At 51.3% G+C, this 20,281-nt stretch overlaps 2 protein-coding genes across 3 annotated transcripts in view; both read left to right on the top strand.

The window, feature by feature from the left end:
* Positions 1–4,505: 4,505 nt before the first annotated feature.
* LOC119943824 (putative tRNA (cytidine(32)/guanosine(34)-2'-O)-methyltransferase) lies at positions 4,506–6,023 on the top strand. The gene is made up of 2 exons (XM_038765002.1): positions 4,506–5,192; positions 5,976–6,023. The coding sequence occupies exons 1-2, from the start codon at positions 4,530–4,532 to the stop codon at positions 6,021–6,023; spliced, it is 711 nt and encodes a 236-aa protein (XP_038620930.1). The 5' UTR covers positions 4,506–4,529.
* Positions 6,024–10,272: 4,249 nt separating this feature from the next.
* STIM1 (stromal interaction molecule 1) overlaps positions 10,273–20,281 on the top strand; it is a 211,122-nt gene continuing 201,113 nt past the window's right edge. The window contains exon 1 of one of the 2 annotated variants that reach the window (XM_038766384.1): positions 10,273–10,377. The gene's annotated coding sequence lies outside the window, so the exon portion shown is untranslated. The remainder of the gene's footprint in view (positions 10,378–20,281) is intronic. The other variant, XM_038766389.1, reaches the window with a different exon arrangement.

Genomic DNA, 20,281 nt, shown 5'->3' with positions numbered 1-20,281 from the left:
CCCAGCTCCGCCAATTGTCAGCTGTGTGACTTTGGGCAAGTCACTTCACTTCTCTGTGCCTCACTTACCTCATCTGTAAAATGGGGATTCAGATTGTGAGCCCCCCGTGGGACAACCTTGTCACCTTGTAACCTCCCCAGCGCTTAGAACAGTGCTTTGCACATAGTAAGAGCTTAATAAATGCCATTATTATTATTATTATTATATTTATACTAATTATTTTATTTTGTTAATATGTTTTGTTTTGTTCTCTGTCTCCCCCTTCTAGACTGTGAGCCCACTGTTGGGTAGGGACCGTCTCTAGATGTTGCCAGCTTGTACTTCCCAAGCGCTTAGTACAGTGCTCTGCACACAGTAAGCGCTCAATAAATATGATTGAATGAATGAATGAATGAACTTGCCCGAGGTCACACAATAGGTGAGTGGCAGAACGGGGATTAGAACCCAGGTTCTTTGACTCCAGGCCTGTGCTCTTTCTACTAGGTCACGCTGCTAGTAGACACGTGCCCTCTCCTCAAGGAGTTCAGAGTCTAGAGGGGAAGGCAATTATAGTAATGATAATAGTGGTATTTGTTAAGCATTTACCGTGTGACAGGAACTGTACTAAGCTCTACGGTGGATACGGGCAAATCAGGTTGGACATAGTCCCTGGCCCACTTGGGGAATCGCAGTCTTAATCCCCATTTTATAGATAAGGTAACTGAGGACCAGAGAAGGGAAGTGACTTGCCAAGGTCACACAGCGGACAAGTGGTGGAGCCGGGATTAGAACTGAGGCCCTTCTCAAAAGAAATTACAGATCATCATCATCAATCGTATTTATTGAGCGCTTACTATGTGCAGAGCACTGTACTAAGCACTTGGGAAGTACAAACTGGCAACATATAGAGACAGTCCCCACCCAACAGTGGGCTCACAGTCTAAAAGGGGGAGACAGAGAACAAAACCAAACATACTAACACAATAAAATAAATAGAATAGATATGTTCAAGTAAAATAAATAGAGTAATAAATATGTACAAACATATACACATATACATATATATATATATATATAATCCACGGGCCTCACAGGGTTAATTCATAAGAATAATAATAATTGTGATATTTAAGTGCTTACTCTGTGCCGGGCACTGTACTAGGCGCTGGGGTAGATTCGAGTTCATCAGGTTGAACATGGTTCCCGTACAGATATGTACGAAAGTGTTGTGGGCTGAGGGTGGGGTGAATAAAGAGTACAAATGCAAGAGCAAGAGTGTTGCAGAATGAAAGGGGGTTATATTCTTTAGAGATATTTCTTTAGAGATATATATGCTTTAGCATATATATAAGCATAAGCATATATATAGGGATATATATATATATAATAATGGCATCTATTAAGTGCTTACTATGTGCAAAGCACTGTTCTAAGCGCTGGGGAGGTTACAAGGTGATCAGGTTGTCCCACAGGGGGCTCACCGTCTTAATACCCATTTTACAGATGAGGTAACTGAGGCACAGAGAAGTGAAGTGACTTGCCCAAAGTCACCCAGATGACAGCTGGTAGAGCAGGGATTCGAACCCATGACCTCTGACTCCAAAGCCCGGGCTCTTTCCATTGAGCCACGCTGCTTCCCCTATATGCTTTAGAGAAGCATCATGGCCTAGTGGCAAGAGCGTGGGCTTGGGAGTCAGGGGTAGTGGATTCTAATCCCGTCCCCACCACTTGTCTGCTGTGTGTCCTTGGGCAAGTCATTTCACTTCTCTGTGCCTCAGTGACCTCATCTGTAAAATGGAGATTGAGACTGTGAGCCCCACGTGGGACAAGTGCTCACCTTGTATCTCCCCCAGTGCTTAGAACAGTGCTTGGCACATAGTAAGCGCTTAAGAAATACCATAATAATTAATTCATATTCTTGGGGGCCACAGCGCAGAGTTGGGGGTCCTGGATGAGACTATCCTGAGTGGAGTGGGAGAGAAAAGTGGCTAGGACGGTTCTGGGGTGTCAGTAGAAGGGCGGGGGTGTCAGATCCCTACTAATGATGATGATGATGGCATTTATTAAGTGCTTACTATGTGCAAAGCACTGTTCAAAGCGCTGGGGAGGTTACAAGATGATCAGGTTGTCCCACGGGGGCTCACGGTCTTAATCCCCATTTTACAGATGAGGTAACTGAGGCCCAGAGAAGTTAAGTGACTTGACCAAAGTCACACAGCTGACAATTGGCGGAGCTGGGATTTGAACCCATGACCTCTGACTCCAAAGCCCGGGCTCTTTCCACTGAGCCACGCTGCTTCTCTAGGAGGGTGTTTGGAACCCGCAGGGTTTCATGGCTGGGGTCCCCGGGAGAAGGAATCCCCCCTAGACTAGAAACCCATCCTCTGGACTGTAAGCCCGTTATGGGCAGGGATTGTCTCTCTTTATTGCTGTATTTTATTTTCCAAGCACTTATTCCAGTGCTCTGCACACAGTAAGTGCTCAATAAATATGACTGAATGAATGAAGGTGCCTTCGGGTGAATGTGGTGGATCAATGGTCCCGTCCCTGCCTGGGAGACTACCGGGTTCTGTCCTAACAGGGTCTTTCCTGTCTTTCAGAGAAGCAGCGTGGCTCAGTGGAAAGAGCCCGGGCTTTGGAGTCAGAGGGCATGGGTTCAAATCCCGGCTCTGCCAACTGTCAGCTGTGTGACTTTGGGCAAGTCACTTCACTTCTCTGGGCCTCAGTTACCTCATCTGGAAAATGGGGATGAAGACTGTGAACCTCCCGTGGGACAACCTGATCACCTTGTAACCTCTCCAGCGCCTAGAACAGTGCTTTGAACATAGTAAATGCTTAAAAAAATACCATCATCATTATTATTATTTTCCTTTTTTTGGAAGCCCATATCATCTGCCTCTATAACCCACTCCAGATTCTAGCAACGGTCACCTACCGCCCCCTAGGCCTCAGCTCCAACTTTTTAAAGCCATTTTGATCCCCTTCTCATTCATTCATTCATTCAATCGAATTTATTGAGCGCTTACTGTGCGCAGAGCACTGTACTAAGCGCTTGGGAAGAACAAGTAGGCAACATATAGAGACGGTCCCTACCCAACAGTGGGCTCACAGTCTAGAAAGGGGAGACAGACAACAAAACAAAACATGCGGGCAGGTGTCAAAATCGACAGAACAAATAGAATTACAGCTATAGGCACATCATTAACAAAATAAATAATGTAGTAAATATGTACAAGTAAAATAAATAGGGTAATAAATCTGTACAAATATATACAAGTGCTGTGGGGAGGGGAAGGAGGTAGGGTGGGGGATGGGGAAGCAGAGAGGAAGGAGGGGGCTCAGTCTGGGAAGGCCTCCTGGAGGAGGTGAGCTCTCAGAAGGGCTTTGAAGGGAGGAAGAGAGCTTTTTTGGCAGATGTGTGGAAGGACAGCATTCCAGGCCAGGGGAAGGACATGGGCGGGGGGTCGACAGCGGGACAGGTGAGTACATTCCTTCTCTCTTTCTCCATCCCTATATCGATCATTGGGCACTTCAATAATAATAATAATGATGGTATTTGTTAAGTGCTTACTATGTGCCAGTCACTGCCCAAAGGACTGGGGCAGATATAAGGTAATCAGGTTGTCCCACGTGGGGCTCCCAGTCTTAATCCCCATTTTAGAGATGAGGTAACTGAGGCACAGAGAAATTAAGTGGTTTGCCCAAGGTCACATAGCAGACAAGTGGTGGAGATGGGATTAGAACCCACGTCCTCTGACTCCAAAACCAGTGTTCTTTAATAATAATAATAATGGCATTTATTAAGCGCTTACTATGTGCAAAGCACTGTTCTAAGCGCTGGGGAGGTTACAAGGTGATCAGGTTGTCCCAAGCCACATTGCTTCTCCACATAGATGCTCCTGACCACCCGCCCCTGCCCAATTTCTATCAGTCCTCAACTCCACAGGCCTCCTGCTCCACCCCAGCTTGCCCACTCACCAACTTGGACACTCACTCCATTTCATCACCTTTAGCTCCTGCACAATCTCTAGCCCTCACCAACTCCAAAATCCCCCTCTCTGACCACAACCTCCTCACCTGCCTTCTCTCCCGCACACTTAATAATAATGTTGGTATTTGTCAAGCGCTTATTATGTGCCAAGCACTGTTCTAAGCGCTGGGGTAGATACAAGGTCATCACATTGTCCCACATGAGGCTCACAGTCTTCATCCCCATTTTGCAGATGAGGTAACTGAGGCCCAGAGAAGTTAAGTGACTTGCACAAGGTCACACAACTGATAAGTGGTGGAGGTGGGATTAGAACCCACAACTTCTGACTCCCAAGCCCATGGTCTTTTCATTAAGCCATGCTTCTTCTCCTGCAAATCCTTCCTTCCCACAAATCTGTGCAGTTCCCCCACGGAGACCTCTGACCTTTTGATCCCAGCCAGACCGCGTCGTGACCCAACGTGGCCGGCCTCCTGCTCCTGCTCTTGCCTGAGGCCTGTTGGGCCCCAACTGAGGCGGGAGAGCCACAGCCTGGACGCAAAAGACCCCCGGCACTGAAGGGATGGGTCGGTCTTCCAAGGACAAGAGGGACATTTACTACCGTCTGGCCAAAGAGGAGGGCTGGCGGGCCCGCGGCGCTTTCAAACTGCTGCAGCTGGCTGAGGAGTTTCAACTCTTCCAGGGGGTACATCGTGCCGTGGATCTGTGCGCCGCACCGGGCAGTTGGAGCCAAGTCCTGAGCCGTAAACTGAAGGGGCCAGACGCGGCGAACACCATCGTGGCGGTGGACCTCCAGGCCATGGCTCCTCTTCCAGGGGTCATTCAGATCCAGGGGGATATCACTAAGGTATCCACGGCCCAGGAGATCATTCGGCATTTTGAGGGGCAGCCGGCCGATCTGGTGGTGTGTGACGGAGCCCCTGACGTGACCGGGCTGCACGACATCGACGAGTACATTCAGGCCCAGTTGCTGTTGGCGGCACTGAACATCACCACCCACGTCTTGAAGCAGGGGGGCACCTTCGTGGCCAAGATCTTCCGGGGCCGAGACGTCACCCTGCTCTACTCCCAGCTCCGCATCTTCTTCCCGGACGTCACCTGTGCCAAGCCCCGCAGCAGTCGCAACTCCAGCATTGAAGCCTTTGTGGTTTGTCGTGGCTTTGTCCCACCTGCCGGCTACGTCCCCAACATGGCCAACCCCCTCCTGGACCACCGCTACGATGAGGTAACTGCGGCACAGAGAAGTTAAGTGGCTTGCCCAAGGACACGTGGAGCCGGGATTCGAACCCATGACCTCTGACCCCCCCCCAAGCCCTCGCTCTTTCCACTGAGCCACACTGCTTCCCACATAGTATTTATTTTATTTATTTTATTTTGTTAGTATGTTTGGTTTTGTTCTCTGTCTCCCCCTTTTAGACTGTGAGCCCACTGTTGGGTAGGGACTGTCTCTAGATGTTGCCAACTTGTACTTTCCAAGCGCTTAGTACAGTGCTCTGCACACAGTAAGCACTCAATAAATACGATTGATGATGATGATGATGATGATCCAATTTTCTCAACTCATCTTGTAAATATTTACTATTCTATTTATTTTATTAATGATGTGCATACAGCTTTAATTCTATTTGTTCTGACTATTTTGACACCTGTCTACATGTTTTGTTTTGTTGTCTGTCTCCGCCTTCTAGACTGTGAGCCCGTTGTTGGGTAGGGACCGTCTCTATATGTCGCCGACTTGTACTTCCCAAGCGCTTATTACAGTGCTCTGCACACAGTAAGCGCTCAATAAATATGATTGAATGAATGAATGAATCATGTCCCATCGAGCCTCCCTACCCAAACTACCTTTTCTTGATGACCAAATTGACGCTTTCTACTGGACTCTAGACTGTGAGCTCGTTGTGGGCAGGGAATGTATTTGTGTATTGTTATAGTGTACTCTCCCAAGCGTTTAGTACAGTGCTGTGCATGCAGTAAGCTCTCCCGAGCTCACCTATTCCCCTAACAGGAGGTAGAATTCAAGGACGTCGAAAAGATTTACTGGCCCGTGCATTGAACGGGAGGTTGGTTGGCTAAATGTTGTGTGTCCCGAATCATAATTTCTTTGTGGTTTTTTCCCCCTTGGAACATTGCGGAGTGTATGTGTGTGCTTGTGTGATGCGTGTGTGTTATTGGAGGGGAGGGGGAAGAGTGTGGTTTTTAAAAATGTTTTTAATACAAGTCACAAATAAGACTGCCATCAGCAACTGCTTCTGTAAAAACTTCCTGCTGTTGGGTCAGAATTTTTATGCTGAATCCTGTCATGGATGAACTGGATATTTATTACCACCTTGACCCTTATGAATTCTTCTAGACTGTGAGCCCACTGTTGGGTAGGGACCGTCTCTATATGTTGCCAACTTGTACTTCCCAAGCGCTTAGTACACTGCCCTGCACACAGTAAGCGCTCAATAAATACGATTGATTGATTCTAACACTAAGCTGGACCTGTTATTGTGCAATTTTTCCCACCCAAGAATAGCACTCCAATTCTGTTTAAGTATAGTCTTCTACCAATCAATCAATCAATCGTATTTATTGAGTGCTTACTGTGTGCAGAGCACTGTACTAAGCGCTCGGGAAGTACAAGGTGGCAACATATAGAGTCAGTCCCTACCCAACAGTGGGCTCACGGTCTAAAAGGGGGAGACAGAGAACAAAACCATCATCATCATCATCATCATCAGTCGTATTTATTGAGCGCTTACTATGTGCAGAGCACTGTACTAAGCGCTTGGGAAGTACAAGTTGGCAACATATAGAGACAGTCCCTACCCAACAGTGGGCTCACAGTCTAAAAGGGGGAGACAGAGAACAAAACCAAACATACTAACAAAATAAAATAAATAGGATAGATATGTACAAGTAAAATAAATAAATAAATAAATAGAGTAATAAATATGTACAACCATATATACATATATACAGGTGCTGTGGGGAAGGGAAGGAGGTAAGATGGGGGGATGGAGAGGGGGCCGAGGGGGAGAGGAAGGAAGGGGCTCAGTCTGGGAAGGCCTCCTGGAGGAGGTGAGCTCTCAGCAGGGCCTAACCAAACATACTAACAAAATAAAATAAATAGAATAGATATGTACAAGTAAAATAAATGGAGTAATAAATATGTACAAACATACATACGACTGTGAGCCCGCTGTTGGGTAGGGACCGTCTCTATATGTTGCCAACTTGGACTTCCCAAGCGCTTAGTACAGTGCTCTGCACACAGTAAGCGCTCAATAAATACGATTGAATGAATGAATGAATGAATAAAGACAATTGAATGAATGAATGAATGAATGAATGAACGAACGAACTATGAAGTAGAGTGCAGCGGAACACTGAACTGAACCGCTATTGCACAAGCCGGACACCAGGGGGTGCCACCATCCCTTCCGATTGGCACTTCATTCATTCAATCGTATTTATTGAGCGCTTACTGTATGCAGAGCGCTGTACTAAGCGCTTGGGAAGTACAATTCAGCAACAAAGAGAGACAATCCCTGCCCACAACGGGTTCACAGTCTAGAAAGACGGAGACAGACGTCAAAACAAGTAAACAATCAATCAATCAATCGTATTTATTGAGCATTTACTGTGTGCAGAGCACTGTACTAAGCGCTTGGGAAGTACAAGTTGGCAACATATAGAGACGGTCCCTACCCAACAGTGGGCTCACAGTCTAGAAGGGGGAGACAGAGAACAAAACAAAACATATTAACAAAATAAAAGAAATAGGATATGTACAAGTAAAATAAATAGAGTAATAAATACGTACAAATATATACATATATACAGGTGCTGTGGGGAAGGGAAGGAGGTAAGGCGGGGGGGATGGAGGGGGGAGGAGGGGGAGAGGAAAGAGGGGGCTCAGTCTGGGAAGGCCTCCTGGAGGAGGTGAGCTCTCAGTAGGGCCTTGAAGGGAGGAAGAGAGCTAGTTTGGCGGATGTGAGGAGGGAGGGCATTCCAGGCCAGGGGAAGGACGTGGGCCGGGGATAGATGGTGGGACAGTCGAGAACGAGGCCCGGTGAGGAGGTTAGCATAAGAGGAGCAGAGGGTGCGGGCTGGGCTGGAGAAGGAGAGAAGGGAGGTGAGGTAGGAGGGAGCGAGGGGATGGACAACCTTGAAGCCGAGGGTGAGGAGTTTCTGCCTGACAGGCATCAGTAGCATCAATATCAATAAATAGAATAATAGATAATAATAATAATAATAATGTTGGTATTTATAATAATAATAATGGCATTTATTAAGCGCTTACTATATGTGCAAAGCACTGTTCTAAGCACTGGGGGAGGTTACAAGGTGATCGGGTTGTCCCAAGGGGGTCTCACAGTCTTAATCCCCATTTGACAGATGAGGTAACTGAGGCCCAGAGAAGTGAAGTGCCTTGCCCAAAGTCACACAGCTGACAATCGGCGGAGCCGGGATTTGAACCCATGACCTCTGACTCCAAAGCTCGTGCTCTGTCCACTGAGCCACGCTTGTGAAGCGCTTACTATGTGCCAAGCACCGTTCTAAGCACTGGGGTAGATACAAGGTGATCACAGCCTTAATCCTCATTTTACAGATGAGGGAACTGAGGCCCAGAGAAGTGAAGTGACTTTCCCAAGGTCACACAGCAGACAAGTGGCGGAGTGGGATTAGAACCCATGACCTTCTGACTCCCAAGCCTGGCCTCTTGCCACTAAGCCATGCTATACATATACGTATCTATATGTTGCCAACTGGTACTTCCCAAACGCTTAGTACAGTGCTCTGCACACAGAAAGCGCTCAATAAATACGACTGAATGAATGAATACAAACATATCAAAACATACATATTCCTCCCTCCCTCCCTCTGTCCTACCCCCTTCCCCTCCCCCCAGCACTTGTGTATATTTGTACATATTTATTACTCTATTTATTTTATTAATGACTATGAGCCCACTGTTGGGTAGGGACTGTCTCTAGATGTTGCCAACTTGTACTTCCCAAGCGCTCAGTACAGTGCTCTGCACACAGTAAGCGCTCAATAAATACGATTGATTGATCGATAATGATGTATCTATAGCTATAACTATTTATTCTGATGGTATTGACACCTGTCCACTTGTTTTGTTGTCTGTCTCCCCCTTCTAGACTGTGAGGCCGTTGCTGGGTAGGGACCGTCTCTGTATGTTGCCGACTTGGACTTCCCAAGCGCTTAGCACAGTGCTCTGCACCCAGCGGGCGCTCCATAAAGACGACGGAATGAATGAATGAATGAATGAATGAATGAATGAATTGGCGCCCCGGCCAGTACCTCTAAGAGCCACTAGGGGCCGCTGCGCGCAGGGCTCCGGGGCGCCGGCGGGGAGGGGGCCGAGCGGCCCGAGGCGGAGGAAGCGGATTGGCTGAGGGCGGAGGGAGGGGCGGGGACTCGCCGAAAGCCACGCCCATCCCTCGTGACCCCGCCCCCCGCGCGCTGCGGCCGCGTCGGTTGGCGCCCCCTCGCGGCCGTCGTTCTCAGTTTGGGGCGGGTCCGTCCGAGGTCCCGGCCCGGGAGAGCCCATCGCCCACTCGGGGGCGGGGGGGGGCCGGAGGAGAGCCCGGGACAGACCACTGCGCCGCCCGGGCCGGGGGGGGGGCCCGGGAGAGCCCAGAGCCGAGTCGGAGAGCCCGGGAGAGACCACTGCGCGGCCCCGACCGGGGTGGGGGTGGGGGTGGGGGGGCGGGAGAGCCCATCGCCGACTCGGGGGAGGGCGGAGAGCCAGGGAGAGACCACTGAGCAGGCCCGACCGGGGGGGGCCCGGGAGAGACCATCGCCGAGTCGGGGGAGGGCGGAGGGCCCGGGAGAGACCACTGCCGGGGGACGGGGGGGGGGGGCGGGAGAGACCATCGTGCAGGACCCGGGGGGGTTCAGGGCGATACCATTCTGTGGTCGGGGGGGCGCCCTCCTCCGTCCCGCCCCTCCGCAGGCACCGCCTCCTCCCGCCCGGCTCCCGGGGAGCGGGAGATCCCAGGATCCCAGGATCCCAGGGGCCCAGGATCCCAGGATCAGGCCGGGCGGGATCCCGGCAGGGAGAGGGGCCGGAGCCTCCAGCCGTCCGGCGCCGAGCGCCCCTGCCCTCGCCCCTGCCCTCGCCCTCCCCCTCCGAGGAGCCCTCCGAGGAGCCCGCCGTCCGGGCCCGCATGCCGGAGCGGGGCTGAGCGCCCCCGGGGCCCCCCGACCATGGCCCGGACACCCGGGGCCCGCCCGCCCCGACCCCCGAGCCCCCGGAGCCCGCCGAGCCCCCGGAGCCCGCCGAGCCCCCCCGCCCGTCCCGCTGCTCCTGCTCCTGCTCCTGCTCCTCCTCCAGCGGGGCCTCGCGGAGAAGCCGCCGGGACCAAGCCCCGAGGAATCCACCCTCCTCGCAGGTCAGCCCTCGGGACCCCTCGGGGGGGGGCGGGGAGGGGAGGAAGGGGCTCCCAGGACCCCTGATGATGGGGGGGGGGGGGGAGGGAGGGGAAGGCCCTCCCAGCACCCCTGATGGGGCGGGAAGGGGAAGAAGTCTCTCCTTAGGACCTCTGATGGGGCGGGAGGGAGGGGAGGGATCTCCCCGGACCTCTGCTGGGTGGGGGGGGGGAAGGGGTAGGAAGGCTCCCCTAGGACCCCTGATCGGGTGGGAGGGAGAGGAAGGCTCTCCCAGGACCCCTGATGGGGGTGGGAGGGAGAGGAAGGGTCTCCCAGGACCCCCGATGGGGCGGGAAGGGGAAGAAGTCTCTCCTTAGGACCTCTGATGGGGTGGGAGGGAGAGGAAGGGTCTCTCGGGATCCCTGGTGGGGTGGGAGAAGGAGGAAGTCTCTCCCAGGACCCCTGCTGGGGTGGGAGGGAGAGGAAGGGTCTCCCAGGACCCCTGATGGGGCGGGAAGGGGAAGAAGTCTCTCCTTAGGACCCCTGATGGGGGTGGGAGGGAGAGGAAGGGTCTCCCAGGACCCCCGGTGGGGTGGGAGAAGGAGGAAGTCTCTCCCAGGACCCCTGATGGGGTGGGAGGGAGAGGAAGGGTCTCCCAGGACCCCTGATGGGGGTGGGAGGGAGAGGAAGGGTCTCCCAGGACCCCCGGTGGGGTGGGAGAAGGAGGAAGTCTCTCCCAGGACCCCTGATGGGGTGGGAGGGAGAGGAAGGGTCTCCCAGGACCCCTGATGGGGGTGGGAGGGAGAGGAAGGGTCTCCCAGGACCCCTGATGGGGGTGGGAGGGAGAGGAAGGGTCTCCCAGGACACCCGATGGGTTGGGAAGGGGAAGAAGTCTCTCCTTAGGACCCCTGATGGGGTGGGAGGGAGAGGAAGGGTCTCCCAGGACCCCTGCTGGGGTGGGAGAAGGAGGAAGTCTCTCCCAGGACACCTGCTGGGGTGGGAGAAGGAGGAAGTCTCTCCCAGGACCCCTGTTGGGGTGGGAGGGAGAGGAAGGGTCTCCCAGGACCCCTGTTGGGGTGGGAGGGAGAGGAAGGGTCTCTCAGGACCCCTGTTGGGGGTGGGAGGGGGAGGAAGATTCTCCCACGACTCTTGTTGGGGGTGGGAGGGGGAAGTGGGAGGAGGAGGAAGGGTCTCCCAGGACCCCCCGATGGGATGGGAGGGAGAGGAAGGCTCTCCCAGGACCCCTGTTGGGGGTGGGAGTGGAAAGTAGGAGGAGGAGGAAGGGTCTCCCAGGATCCCTGATGGGATGGGAGGGAGAGGAAGGGTCTCCCAGGACCCCTGTTGGGGGTGGGAGAGGGAGGAAGACTCTCCCAGGACCCTTCATGGGGGCGGGAGTGGGGGGGTGAGAGGAGGAGGAAAGTTCTCCATCCCAATTACAGTGGAAAACTAGTGCCAGCTCAGCCCAGAGCCAGTTGGCTCTCGGTGGCCGACCCGGCTTCTGTAGCTGCTGGTTTGGGGGGCCTTGCCCCTTTCCTCAGACAGTCCAGCCCCGTTGCCACCAGGGCAGGGCTTCCCGGCACAGTGAGCTGGCAACCAGTGCCCCAGGGCTGCCGGCTGGCTACCCTAGGCTACCGGTACAGGCCCTGAACCGAAAACCGGACTCTGAGTTGTCCAGTCTGGAGGGTAGGTGGGGGTCCCCTGCCTAACCCTAAATTTTCAGAGTTGTCCAGCCCAGAAATTGGGGGGGGGGGGGTGTCCTCTGTCTACTCTTGCCTTTTCAGTGTTCAGGGCTGCCCAGGCTGGAGGAAGCCTGCCCGGGGAGGTCGCACTTAAAAGGCCGGGGTCTGGAACAGGTTCCAGCCGTGGGGTCTGGGCTCGGGTATTCATTCATTCATTCAGTCGTATTTATTGAGCGCTTACTGTGTGCAGAGCACTATACTAAGCGCTTGGGAAGTACAAGTTGGCAACATATAGAGACGGTCCCTACCCAATCAGGGAGGGAGGGGAGTAGGGAGAGGGTGACTTTTTCGGAGCGCCCCACTCTCCACCTGTGATTTCAGTGACCGGTCTGTGCTCTTTCCATCTCTATTTCGCCCCTCCACCGCTACATCCACCACCATCCTACTAACCTCGCCTCCCTGCTGTGCCTGCTGTGCCCAAATGGAGGGCCAATTTCTCCTCGTCCGAGCCCTTGACTTGCCTCCGTCCCCAACGGTGGCTAGCAAGTCGAAGGAGCAACCGAAAACTGGTGCCCTCGGCTAACTGAAGGAGGAATCTGCTTTTGTTTTAGAGTTTGAGCCAGGCTTGGTCTGCATCTCAATTCCAGGTTCTGTTTGGTTTTGGCTGCAGACTCAGGGACTCAGTCAAGGCAAGGAGCTTTCTGGCTACTCCAAAAGGCAGAATGATTAAGTTGGCAATAGGGCTGGGCTGGGGAGCCCTAATAATAATTATAATTATGGTATATGTTAAGCGCTTACTCTCTGCAGAGCACTGCTCTAAGTGCTGGGGTAGATACAGAGTAATCAGGTTGTCCCATGTGAAGCTCACAGTCTTAATCCCCATTTTTCACATGAGGTAATTGAGGCACAGAGAAGTTTAGTGGCTTGCCCAAGGTCACACAGCAGACAAGTGGCAGAGTCAGGATTAGAACCCAGGTCCTCCGACTCCCAAGCCTGGGCTCTTTCCACTGAGCCACGCTGCTTCTCTTCTATCCAGTTTGGCTTTTTCCCCCCTTTCCTTGGGGTCTGATTTTTCTCAATCAGTCTTTTAGGCAAGGCCCATCAGGGCTCTTTATTACTCTATTTATTTATTTTACTTGTACATATCTATTCTATTTATTTTATTTTGTTAATATGTTTTGTTTTGTTTTCTGTCTCCCCCCTCTAGACTGTGAGCCCACTGTTGGGTAGGGACTGTCTCTATATGTTGCCAACTTGTACTTCCCAAGCGCTTAGTACAGTGCTCTGCACACAGTAAGCGCTCAATAAATACGATTGATTGATTGATTAATTGAATCCTGGCTGAGTTGCTTTTCAGTGGGTTCTCCTCAGGGGTGGTCAGAAACTGATTCGTACCGAGACCCCGCTGATCAGGAAATTAAACATAGAGCCTGGAATTTCTTTTTCTTTTTCTTTTTTTTCTCCCCGTGGGACCTGCTTTATGGAATCTGAGGCTCAGGTGGGGCCTCGGTGGAGCTGAGTCAGTTTTCAGACTTCAGGGTCGGCGCCTCCGACTACTTCTGCCGGGCTGTTCTGGAAAACGTCCAGGTTGGAGTGTAGTCCTGGGTGGTCCGCGGCCGGAGCCACGGCCGAGGGTCCTCCCCCTGCGCCGTCCCGGTCCCGGCCTGCCTGCTGGCCGGTCTATCCTGGGAAAGTTGCCCGGAGGGAGGGGGCTGAGATGGGTGCCTAGGGATTGAGTGTGGCCAACAGTTGAGCCAGGACAGGTGGCCTGATCCTTGTGGAAAGTGCCATGGGTGAGGGAAGCCAGGGAGCTAGCAAGGAGAAGCGGAGGGCTGGGCAGTTCCAGGGCATGCGTGTTTGCTCCGTGTCTGACCCACAGGGAACCAGGCTGAGGGTGGGTGGGGGGCGGGAAACGGGATGGTGGTCCAGGGGCCCAGTGGTGACTGTGACCACTGTTAGACTGTTAGACTGTGAGCCCACTGTTGGGGAGGGACTGTCTCTATGTGTTGCCAATTTGTACTTCCCAAGCGCTTAGTACAGTGCTCTGCACATAGTAAGCTCTCAATAAATACGATTGATTGATTGATTGATTGGGGCCGGTGCCTCCCCATGAGCCTCTCCTCCCTGCCGTGTGGGCTCCCAAGCACGTCTGGGGCCGCTTTCCCAGTGAGGAGCCCTGTTGGGCTCGTCTGGTCCCAATCCTGTGGTGGAGAAGACGGTTAGCTCTGTCAGGCCTGCTGACGTTGTTCTTTCAGTTTCTAAAGAGTCTCTGAGAGCCCCGTCTGGCTTTCCACACCTCGGTTAGGTGGTGGTGGGGATGGTCCTCCTGCTTTCTCTTGCATTTTCAATGTTCAGTCACCGAGGATGGCTCCCAATGGGATTCCCAGTGATATTAGAGAAGCAGCGTGGCTCAGTGGAAAGAGCACGGGCTTTGGAGTCCGAGGTCATGGGTTCAAATCCCGGCTCTGCCAGTTGCCAGCTGTGTGACTTTGGGCAAGTCACTTCACTTCTCTGGGCCTCAGTTACCTCATCTGGAAAATGGGGATGAAGACTGTGAGCCCCCCCCGTGGGACAACCTGATCGCCTTGTAACCTCCCCAGCGCTTAGAACAGTGCTTTGCACTGCACATAGTAAGCGTTCAATAAATATGATTGCCTGACTGACTGAAGGGTTACAAGAAGCGGCAAGCCAGGGCGGGCAGCCAGACACCTAAGGGCGCAAGAAATCAACCGTCTCACCCCTCCGCTACTTCCTCTCCCCCTCGTCCCCCCATCCATCCCCCCATCTTACCTCCTTCCCTTCCCCACAGCACCTGTATATATGTATATATGTTTGTACATATTTATTACTCTATTTATTTATTTATCTTACTGGTACATATCTATTCTATTTATTTTATTTTGTTAGTATGTTTGGTTTTGTTCTCTGTCTCCCCCTTCTAGACTGTGAGCCCGCTGTTGGGTAGGGACTGTCTCTATGTGTTGCCAACTTGTACTTCCCAAGCGCTTAGCACAGTGCTCTGCACACAGTAAGCGCTCAATAAATACGATTGAATGAATGAATGAATGAATTATTCAGGAGTGCATTGGAATTGTCCCTGACCGCCATGTCTAGAAGGAGAGATTTGGGGTGGGGCTGGACAGGAGGCTTCAGAGGGGGCCTGCTGACGTGGAGAGAGGGTGCGATCTTGTTGAGCCTGGGAGGACGGGGCCCGTTCTGTGGATCACCATCATCATCCTCGTGGCATTTCTTGAGCACTACTATGAGCAGAACACTGTACTAGACACTTGGGTGAGTACAGTACAACAGCGTTGGTAGACACGTTCCCTGCCCACAGTGAGCTTACAGTCTACAGGGAGAGAGAGACATTTAAATAGATTGCGGATGTGGACAGGGACCAAATCTTCATTTAATATTCCCCACAATAGCCAGTTCAAAGGTTCTGCCCACTTGGGGCCACCTGGTAATGATGATGAGTAAATATTTATTGGGTTCACTGTACTGAGCAGTATGTTCACAGTTGTGTAGAAGGTAGTGGAGCCAACTGGATAAAGTAGTAGGGAGCACAGTACATTGCACCCAGCGGGTGCTTAATAAATACCCAACAGTAATAAGAGTCGGCACTAGAACTCAGGTCCTCTGGCTCCCAGGCCCAATCTCTTTCCACTAGACCTTTACTACTACTACTGCTGCTGCTACTTTACTGCTATTACTATTCATTCATTCAATCATATTTATTGAGCACTTACTGTGTGCAGAGCACTGTACTAAGCGCTTGGGAAGTACAAGTCGGCAACATCTAGAGACGGTCCCTACCCAACAACGGGCTCACCACTTACTATTACTACCACTACTGCTACTATTAGTGAGGCAAAGCTCAGAAGGAAGCCCTCCTGTAGAACTGAAGTCCTTCATAAACAACAGGAGATGCTCCTCTGGTTCTCCCCTGGGTTTTTCTTAATTGGCCTTCCCTTAATTGGCCGGACCGGGCCGGCACAGGGGGAGGACCCTTGGCTGTAGCTACAGCCATGGACCACCCAGAACTACACTCCAACCTGGGTGTTTTCCAGAACAACCCCTTCAAAAGTAAAGTATTCGGACCCTAAAGTCTGAAAACTGTCTCAGCTCCACCGAGGCCCCACCTCAGCCTCGGATTCCATAAAGGCTCTGTGTTTAGGGAAGCTGTGAGACCTAGAGGAAGGAGCCTGGGCCTGGGGGCCAGAGCACCTGGGTTCTAATCCCACGTCCGGCACTTGCCTGCCGAGTGACTTGGGGCAAGTCACATCTCTATGCCTCAGTCTCCTCATCTGTAAAATGGGGATTCAGTACCCATTCTCCCCCATGCTTAGACCGGAGCCTGATGACGGACAGCATCCAATCTGCCTGTGTGTTTGACACAGAGTAAGTGCTTAACTAATACCATCACTGTTACTGTTATTATAGTTATTAGCCAAGGATGGATTTGGTTGGGGAGTTGGGGAAATGAGTGCAGCTAACTCTTGGGGTCTGGAAAGGAGGTTTCTTGTCTGGGCTGTTGGGCCTGGGTGGAGAAGACTGGGGCTTTGTGGTCGATGTCAGGTTTTGTCAGCAGAGCCACTGCCAGATCAGTGTGAAGCAGGCTAGGTGGTTCCTTGTAGGAAGATGTGTTTTTTGGGTTTTTTTCCGTATGGCCTGACAGAGGGTAACGTACAACCTCCAGCCCAGTGGAGATTGAGTAGTGCCTCTCCGGATGAGCCCCTGCAGCCTAGAGACCAGGGACGCCCCTCTTCCCCCCCCCTCCGGGAGAGTATGGCCCCTCCCCAACTTCACCCCAGCCCTGTGGCTCTTCCCCCATTGTCTGAAAAAGTCAGCCAGGCCTGGAGTTGGTGTTTTTGTAGGGTGGCTTTTTCTCTCTGTGTTGATGGGCATTGATGTCGGTCAACAAATCAATAATCAGTGACATCGATTAAGCCCAAACATTCTGCGAAGGTCTGTGGTAGGTACTGGGGATTAGGACGCGATGCAGAGCCCACAAACCAAATGAGGAGCAGGCCGGGGAGAAACAGGCAGAGCAAATTCACGAGACCTTCGGCAGGCAAAATTAAACAAGTCAAGAATAAACAAGAGAAGGAGCAAAAGAGGAAAGTACAGCAGTTCATTACTGCTCGAACGTGCGGCTCTCGGGGAAGAGCCGGCCGCATCGCCGTCACGGAGGCCAGCCCGCCACAGGTTGGACAAGGGAGTGGCTACCGAGAGACGGGGGGTCACCCGCTCTGTGGTCCCTGGAGGGCTCTGGGGTTGGGGGAGCCCTGGGCCTCAGATCCCACGGCTTCTGCCATCCTAGCACAATCCATGTTAGAGGTTGACAGACACCCATTTAATAATAATAGCAATAACAGTAACAATGTTGGTATTAGTTAAGCGCTTACTGTGTGTCAAGCACTGTTCCAAGCATCGAGGTAGATACAAGTTAATAAGGTTGGACACGGTATCTCTGTCCTCCATGGAGCTCATAGTCTTCATCCCCATTTTTCGCATGAGGGAACTGAGGCACAGAAAAGTGAGGTGACTTGTCCGAGGTCACCCAGCAGTCAGGTGGCATAGCTGGGGTTAGAATCTAGGTCCATCTGACACACAGGCCTGTGCTCTATCCACTAGGCCACACTGCCTCTCTGTATTGTTGGGTTTGCTCAGCTTGGCTTGAGGTATCAATCAATCAATCAATCATATTTATTGAGCGCTTACTGTGTGCAGAGCACTGTACTAAGCTCTTGGGGAGTACAAGTTGGCAACGTATAGAGACAGTCCCTACCCAACAGTGGGCTCACAGTCTAAAAGGGGGAGACAGGGAACAAAACCAAACATACTAACAAAATAAAATAAATAGAATAGATATGTACAAGTGAAATAAATAAATAAATAGAGTACTAAATATGTACAAACATATATACATATATACAGGTGCTGTGGGGAAGGGAAGGAGGTAAGACTGGGGGGATGGAGAGGGGGACGAGGGGGAGAGGAAGGAAGGGGCTCAGTCTGGGAAGGCCTCCTGGAGGAGGTGAGCTCTCAGTAGGGCCTTGAAGGGAGGAAGAGAGCTAGCTTGGCGGATGGGATCAGGTATCAGGAACGACATTCTCCCTCTGCCCCAACCGCTTCCTGTGGGGAATGAGTTCCCAGAAAAAAAACCAATAGATGGGCACCGTCAAGATTTGAGACATTTCCCCTGCCCAGTTCATAAAATGGAGTCCTTGCTCATGAACACTGGCCTGCTCCTTGTTTTACCCTCCTGCATCATCCTTATTTATAATGTCAATCACGTTTGTTGTGCGCTTACTGTGTGCAGAGTGTTTGGAAGGTACAGCACACGGACCCCTGCCCATAAGGAGCATACTGTCTCCATTGACAGTTAATTGTGGTATTTGTTAGGGGCCTACTCTGTGCTAAGCACTGAAATTACTCTGTAATAAGCACTATAATGCTGTCAGGAGAAGCAGTATAGCTCAGTGGAAAGAGCCCGGGCTTGGGAGCCAGAGGTCATGGGTTCAAATCCTGCCTCCACCAATTGTCAGCTGTGTGACTTTGGGCAGGTCACTTAACTTCTCTGGGCCTCAGTTATCTCATCTGTAAAATGAGGATTAAGACTGTGAGCCCCACGTGGGACAACCTGACCAACTTGTATCCTCCCCAGCGCTTAGAACAGTGCAAATGCCATTATTATTATTATTATTATTATTAATACACATGGGAGTAGATACCGGGTAACCCTTCAGCCACTTACCTGCTGCTTCTCACCCCGTTGCTCCTTATGCTTCTTCTTAAGCCTCGGGTCTCTTCCTCACTTGGGCTGATCGCCCAAGACAGCTGTAAAGTCCAGCCTTCTTTCAACACAGACTTCCCAGAAGCTTGGTCCTATGGTCCTGGTTGGGTGGAGAGGAAATTGAGAGTGGACAAGAGACCGTTGGGGATCATTGGACTATGCATCGCTGGGAAACGGGCAAACACGATCAGCAGGACTACGTATTTTTCAGGAAAGTTTTTTTTTTTTAAATTCCTCCCACATCCACAAAAAATGAGCAGTTTTTTTTTTTTCTTAGCTCAGTTGGCATACCTGCTGCATTCTGGATGAATGTCAGTGGGCTCAGCATCATCATCATCATCATCAATCGTATTTATTGAGTGCTTACTATGTGCAGAGCACTGTACTAAGCGCTTGGGAAGTACAAATTGGCAACATATAGAGACAGTCCCTACCCAACAGTGGGCTCACAGTCTAAAAGGGAGCTTTTAGACAGAGAGCTGCTGGAAAGTCATGCCCGTTGGGCATGACTGGTCCCCTTCTAGACTGTAAGGTCTTTGAAGGCAGGGAAAGTATCTGCCAACTTGTTCTATTGTACTCTCTCAAGTGCTTAGTACAGTGCCTCATATGTAAAATGGGGATTGAGTCTATGAGCCCCACATGTGACAGGTACGGAGTCCAGCCCGATTTGCTGGTATCCACCCCAGTGCTTAGTACAGTGCCTGGCACAAAGTAAGTGCTTAACTAATATCATTATTATTACTATTACTGTAGTACGTGCTCAATAAATATAATTGGTTGATTGTCTGGTCTCCGCCTCACCAGGGTTGGGGTAAGGAAACACCAAGTGTCCCTCCTCTGTCGGGCAAGGGTAGTAGATTCCCATCCCAGCCCTTCAGCTGTTTCTTGCTATCAATCAGTGGTATTTACTGAGCGCTTACAGAGCACTGTACTAAATGCTAGGGAGAGTATAATATAACAGAATTAATAGACATGTTCCCTGCCCATAATGAGCTTACAGTCCAGAGGGGGAGGCAGGTAGTAATATGAATAAGTAAGTAATTTGTATCAATAAGTGGTATTCGGGGCTTACTATGTGCAGATCATTCATTCATTCAATCAATCGTATTTATTGAGCGCTTACTGTGTGCAGAACACTGTACTAAGCACTTGGGAAGTACAAGTTGGCAACATATAGAGACGGTCCGTACCTAACAACGGGCTCACAGTCTAGAAGGGGGATCATAGATCACTGTTCTATGCACTTGGGAGAGTACAATACAAGAGAATTAGTAGACACGTTCCCTGCCCATAATGCTTGGCGCATGGTAAGTGCTTAACAAGTACCATACTTATTATGAGATTACAGTTTATAGGGGGAGAGTATATAATTGTAATATGTGATTTGTAGATATTTATGTAAGTGCTTTGGGGCTGAGGGCAGGGCAAATATTAAATGACCAAAAGTCG

This window comes from Tachyglossus aculeatus, chromosome 2 (genome assembly GCF_015852505.1).
Source record: "Tachyglossus aculeatus isolate mTacAcu1 chromosome 2, mTacAcu1.pri, whole genome shotgun sequence".
Classification (NCBI taxonomy): Eukaryota; Metazoa; Chordata; class Mammalia; order Monotremata; family Tachyglossidae; genus Tachyglossus; species Tachyglossus aculeatus.
Note: the sequence above shows the minus strand (reverse complement) of the source record. Positions and strands in the feature narration are given on the sequence as shown.

Bases quoted from the DNA above. Each gene is read 5' to 3' on its own strand.
- LOC119943824 (XM_038765002.1), top strand. From the start codon at position 4,530: ATGGGTCGGTCTTCCAAGGACAAGAGGGACATTTACTACCGTCTGGCC. The intron at 5,193-5,975 runs GTAACTGCGGCA...TTCCCCTAACAG, and splicing joins TGGACCACCGCTACGATGAG to GAGGTAGAATTCAAGGACGT.